This window comes from Pygoscelis adeliae, unplaced genomic scaffold (genome assembly GCF_000699105.1).
Source record: "Pygoscelis adeliae isolate BGI_AS28 unplaced genomic scaffold, ASM69910v1 Scaffold34, whole genome shotgun sequence".
Taxonomy (NCBI): Eukaryota; Metazoa; Chordata; class Aves; order Sphenisciformes; family Spheniscidae; genus Pygoscelis; species Pygoscelis adeliae.
Genome location: NW_008824658.1, coordinates 3329483 through 3335828, shown reverse-complemented (window position 1 = coordinate 3335828; position 6346 = coordinate 3329483). Strand labels below are relative to the sequence as shown.

The 6346-nt window shown below is 48.7% G+C and overlaps 1 protein-coding gene across 1 annotated transcript in view; it reads right to left on the bottom strand.

The window, feature by feature from the left end:
* The window catches only part of COL23A1 (collagen, type XXIII, alpha 1), a 59387-nt gene extending 53290 nt beyond the window's left edge, over window positions 1–6097 (bottom strand). Inside the window, exons 1-3 of the mRNA XM_009322763.1 lie at window positions 6016–6097; window positions 4460–4504; window positions 3013–3020 (exon numbers count right to left, since the gene is read on the bottom strand). Of these exons, the coding sequence (XP_009321038.1) occupies window positions 3013–3020; window positions 4460–4504; window positions 6016–6097 (135 nt within the window). The remainder of the gene's footprint in view (window positions 1–3012; window positions 3021–4459; window positions 4505–6015) is intronic.
* Between the last annotated feature and the right edge of the window lie 249 nt (window positions 6098–6346).

Below are 6346 nucleotides of genomic sequence, written 5' to 3'. Positions count from 1 at the left end.
GTGTTTGAAATGGAAAAATTTTGTAAACAAAACTTTTACTGCCAGAAACAGCAGTTTTGCCACGTCAACATTTTCCAATGAAATAACACTTCATCAAAAAATACCCTTCCAGGCCTACCTGTAAGGGCAATTTTGTGCCTAAAATGGCCAACGTTTTATTCCCTTCTGCTGAAGCTGCGCACAGTTGATGCAAACAGGCGCTACCCATGGCCGCAGCGATCAGCTTTGGGCATTTGTGTCCAGAACCAGCTCTTGCTTCATGTGAGGAGAGCAGAGATGTACTCGGAGACTTCCCAGACTTAATATTTCAGGTGTATTTTCTCCTGTTTTTTCTTGAGGGATTTTGAGGTTCAGATCAGGTTTTGGATCAATCTTCAAGCCAGGAGAAGAAAGCAGCATGCTGCTACAAGAGACACAAGCACCATCTCCCACCACCTAGTTATACAAAGACTTTGAACCAATATTTAAACCAACTAAATTCCCAAATCCTGGATCCGACTCATCCATCCTTCAGGAACACCCCAGCATGGATCGGTCTTTACAAAAATAAACGTAAAGCCCCGGGGAGGGCTGCGCGGCTGTACCCCATCCCGCTCATGCAGCACCAGCTGGCAGCAAGAGGGGAAGCAAAACCACCCAGGTCCCCTGCTAAAATCCGTGTTATTTCACAAACGCTCACTACAACAGTTGAACTGCATCCTCACTGGGACGTATCACGTTAAAAAAATAAGCTAACATGACACGAAACATAATTTTGCCTTTGGCATGGAAAGGGAACTGTATCTGAGACGTGCAGGCTGGCTGTCTGGACCCACACAACAGCTAGTGCTGCAAAACCTTCCTTCCACCTCGCGCTCGGAGAAGGCTGCAAATCCCACATAAGGTTGTATTAAAACGTGGTTTTCTTTTTATACACCAACTGTTTCCATTGGTGGGTGCACGGGGGTCTTCTTCAAGGCTGCGCTTGCCTTCCAGCTGCACAAGAAACCGCTGATGCTCGTGTGCAGGAGAAAGGGTGACGCGATTTGTGCGCTGGTCCTGGCAGGATGGGACGGAGCTTGGGAGATGCTGGAGTGGAGGTGGGTGCAGGCACGGCCACACTGGGGGACACGCTGGGAAGGACACCTCCCCAAGGAGGCTGCTGGTGTGGATTTCCTGGCCTTGTGGTAGCAACAGCAGAATAAATTGGTTTTTAAAAGTAGCTTCTTCCACACTGGTAGCACTCAGGTGACTGTCACCTGAGTCACCGTCCCAGTGACTCCAGCCCTGGGACCAGCTCTAGGACACGTGTGCTGTTCCCCAGCTGCAGCCGCGGAGGCGATTCCCACAGGGCCAGATGACAGCAAAAGTAAATAAAATGGGTCGGATGAAGCCGTTTGACTCAATTACTCCTTGGTTTGTTTAGTTGGGCTGACTGGCAGAAATGCTCCCCCAGGTACCTGGTCTTAGTGTTTGAGGTCAGGGAAGAGATGACAGCGGAGACGACCGGGCCACCACGGGAAGCTCGAGCCCTCGCCGGAGATGCGAAGCACGAGGAAAGGCTGGGGTTTAGCGCAGCCCCCGCCTCCCCGCGCCTGCAGGCTCCCCGCGGGGGAAAACTTGTTGCATTTCTCTGCATTGCTTCTTCACAACAAAATAAACTAAGCCAAGCCCAGAGGCAGCGCCCCGGCGGGACCCACCGCCTGCCCTCGGCAGCTCCCCGGGGGGGAATCGGGAGGCAGCAATGGTGGTTCACCCCCACATTTTGGCGAGTGCTTTTTGAAGCACGTGCAGCCAGGCTTGCCCCACTTCCAGACAGTCTGAACAGTTAATTTTTTTCCTAGAAATAGTTTAAAATGAATCTTTTATGGCATGGTGTCTTTCTATGGTAGAGAGCAATTGTCTCGGCATGCTTTCAAGGATGATGAATTCTTAGTTTAGAGAAACAAAGCTGTTGAATTAATTTTTTTTTTAAGTATATGAATCCATCACGGTGAAAGAAAAAAAAGTAAAATTCAGTCTTGGTTTAAATCAACAAGAGGGTGCAATTGAAAAGGGACAGAATGGTCTTTTAAGAGTTTCTCTGCTTCTTTCTAAGAGATAGATATTGAAAGTTTCAGTGTAAATCAGAATAAGTTTTCCAACGCGACCATTTCAACAATTGCCAGAAAAAACGTTCCCCTTGGCAGGGCTGAGACCAGCGCTGAGCCTTCCGGCTGTACAACAGCATTTGTCTGGAGGCTGTAAAGCTATAACCACGCAGGGTCCCTGGGGATGGACACTATCATGCTTCGCAAACAAGGTTTTACTCACATTTATCAGCTGTAGCAGAGGAACAAGGACCTGGGTTTATGTGTGGTCAGGTTCTCAAACAAATATAGAAATATATATTCAAGCTATCTATGAAAACAAACATCTGGCAGCTCGGCCAAAACCAATATACAGAGGGACGCCGGCTCTCTGCTTTTCGGTCTGCAATACAGCGGAGCAATCCGCAGGGGCTGCATTGCATTAAAGGGATTTAAGCAGCGTGCCCCATCGAGGGGGTGTGTGCGTGCCATTTGTGTGCACGGAGGTGTCTGCTGCTGCTGTCCTCCTGCTTGAGGAAGAAATCCATTCGAGCATCCACTGCCATCGCATGCCCTATGGATCTCCCTTCTCCAACGGTATCTCGCTCTCCTCGATTTTCCTCCACAATCGCAGAAAAGTTCAAAGATGATCATAAGGTGTTATTAATGATTGATTGTTTTTCTTTTTTTTTTTATTATATAATGCTTGTTTTCCTGCTGGTCCTGCACTGATTCCCTGGCAGCTGTCTGCTTCGTCAGAGGGATGCTCAAGTGGCACTTGCAGACGTGCCGCAGCACGAGGGCAAATGTCACTTTTCAGCAGCTCTTGCGTGAAACAGGGAGAAGGGGAGTGAAGGGTAATGGCATGCTCAAGCTCAGCACTACCTCCCAAACTTTTGTATGAGTTAGAGAGACACCTTGGACGACGTTTACATAAGTGCCTGCATATAAAAACCAAATTCACTGGCTGACCTCACCAGCTGCCCTTGGTTGAATGCTGCACTCCACTAAGGGCTCTAAGGAGCACAGTGATATTTAAGAAACAACAAATAAAAAAAGAATTCAAGCTACCTGGTGGCTATTCCTACAGCCCAACTGCTAGGAAAACAGGTTTAATGAAGCTGCCTGGGATCCATCACCACCCCCACGACCGCAGTATTCACTCCTTGGCCATGAATAATCCCTGATGCTTCAGGAGCAAAAATATCTCAGAAAACACACGACACACTGTGAAACACCATCAATGGAAGAGAGAAGGGAAAATGCCTGCCTGCCTTCCATGGACATTGGTCCACAGTCTGCAGCACGAACCCCCTGATTTCCTTTCCCCAAAGTTAAAAAAATTGTTTAAAATATGGGTAAGTTATGCTGCCCTTTTTGAAAACCCAGCCATGTATTTGCTGTAGCAACAGGCAACACAGAACAGCCTCCTCGCTAAATAAAAATCTACCCGGTCCCCATTCATTCTCTCAACTTTCAAGAACTTCAGAGCAGAGGAGCGTAAAATTTCATCTGCTGCTTTCTGACACGCAGAGGCAGTTGCAAACTCCATGTGGCTTTCTAGGTACATTCCTGTCTGACTGTTTTCCTTAGAAAGAGCAATGCCAACCGCATCTCTCCACTCTCCCACAGCACTTCAGACCTAACAGCAGAATGTAAACAGCACTTCTCCCCAGCTGAAACAGGATCGGTGCTTTCCCATTTCACAAGAGGGGGGGAAAAAAAAAATCCAACCTCCACCAAATACCAAAGGGAGAGAGCTATATAATTAAACAGTTAGCTGAAATAAAAATTCCCAGCGAGGCCGGTCTGCAGTTTCACCCGGTCTGAGGGCACACCGAGCGCTCAGGGGACGTGCCCAAGGCTGGTGGCTGAGGTTTGGTTATCCCCGACCTTGAAATGCAGACACCATCCATCACACGCGTGGGACCGACAGGCAACGTATGGACACGTCCACATGCAGGGAACAAGCCAGTGCCCACCTCCCACCTAGCACAGCTACCGGGTTTCTATATTTTTGTGCTAATTCACAGTCCCACTTCACTGTTGGATGGGATAATAATGGGTCTGAATGCTACAAGGGAGAAATGGAAGGACTAATAAAATATGCAACACCAGTGGGTGTTTTGAGGTTTTTGTTTGGTTGGTTTTTTCTGAGTTTTTTTGTTTTGTTTTTGGTATTTTGCAGGGTTTTGGGTTTTTTTGTTTTGTTGTTGTTTGGTTTTGGGGTTCTTTTGGTTTATTTTTTGGTTTTTATAAAAACCTTCATATCCAGCACACAGGAATGTGGGAAGCCCCATTCCACAGCCCGTTAGATGAAGGTGACCGGCATCATTATCAAAAGGTTCCCATCCAGCCCAATGACACCCGCGAGACGCCCAGCGACGTCGCTGGGGAAAGGTGATGCTTACCGGGTTCTCCGCGCCGGCCAGGCTTCCCCCGCCTCCCCGGAGGGCCTGCGGAAAGCAGAGAGCAGAGGGTTAGCGATGCCCTGCGGGCAGCGAGTTTGGGAGGGGACCCACCACACGTCCTTCCCTTCGGATCCAGACCGCCTCGTGTCTTCCCCCCTTTCCCAACTACCGAGAAAATAGCAGGCTGCACATCTTAAATACCATGTTTTTTCACAAAATTTATCGTTTTGGTGAAAAAGCTGAGGCCAGGCTCCTACGCAAGCTGGGGAGCAAGTTTTGAAGTTATCGGCGTTGTCCATGTAGTAGAGGGAACCAGGTCTTCAATGCTCCAAAATTCTGCAAAAAACTTTGCAGAGCAGCTGGCAGTCCTGCACAGTCCACGCACGCTGCAAATGGCTGTTACAGTCTTGCAAATCACAATATTTAAAGTATTAAAATGAGGAACAGAAACCTTTTGCTACTAATCGTTATCTGAGTCAGGAGAAGGTTTTGTGCAGACTGCTAACACAGCCGAGATCTGATCACACATTTGTAACTTCAGACCCAGGTTTCAGATATAAAACTTGCTTGTATTCTTACCCTTCTGGGTAGCAATAGCTAAACAATCAACAAAATACCATAAATGACAAAATACCATTAATCAAGAAAAAAAGGCACTTAAACAATAAACACGGATGCAGAACACTGCTCCAGCACACGTCGAGCATCCAGCTCCCTGACAAAGCCGTAACGACGTGTCCTTCATGCTGTTAGTTGACGTGTTGCAGCCTCTCTGCTGCAGCAAGTCTTCCCTGCCCGGGAGCCGGCAGCATCCACGCTCCCACAACACTCGTGTTGCCAGATGGGGACAAAAAGTCACTTTTCGTAGCCTTCTGCAGCAGGTCAGCCAGCTCCGGAGAAGCATTTGCTGGGTGACAGCAATGTTAACAACAAAAAGCAAGACCTCGCTGCTTTTTATCTGTGAAACTACGCTGCTCCCTCTCCTTTCTGCTGCTTCTTTTTTTAGCTTTAAGGGAAAAGGACGATAAACAGAGATCATTAAATACTTCTGCCCTCCTATCAAGACTTCCTTCTGCATAAGCATCTCTCTGCCCAAATGTGTAGTTGCGTCTCCAGCCACGGCCTCGAGTTTTACTCTTTAAAGTTAGGATAAACTGTACAGCGCTCCCCCTCCCCAGCCCATCTGCACATCTCCAGCAGACACCCCGGCCCTCGCAGGCGGGCTACGGCAGGAGCTCCAAGCCCCACGTGCTCCCCTCACTATGGGGATGGCAACTATGGGGGCTACTTCACAAGGGCTCGGTAGAAAACGTCTGTCGGAGCTCCCTAAGCAACTTGCTCGCAATTTTCTGGGGGCAGGCTGGGGGGGAGGCATATTTTCAGCCTCCTTAATTCTTGAAATCAGGTAGATGATTATACCACATTACACCCAAGAGGAACATTTACTCCCTTCCAGCCTGAAGTCAAGCTGCTCTGGAGGGGAACCACGACTCTGATGAAGCACCTTTTCCAACCTCGGAGACCAGATGCGACCGAGCGATTAAAAGCTAATCTACCTGTACCACTCTCTTGGCTAATTGTGGTAGTCTGACCCCCGGGCAGAGCCTGAACCTCCTCAGCAGGCTGCAGCCTCCCCATGCCCCCTCCACTCCCCCGGGGTGCGGGGGGCTGCTTTAAACACCAGCCTTGCTTAATCCTGTGGTGTCTTTTGATAGACTCCTCCTGGATGCATTTAATCGAGAGTGACTCGCTCGGTAGCGATTTTGCTTTACCTCTTCTGCTGGCAGCAGTGAGAAAGCACAGGGTTTCTTGGGGAGTAGGAAGCGTCCTAATGAAGCTGTAGGAGAGGGAGACCGAGTTTTTAAACAAGTGACTAATGAGTTGGTA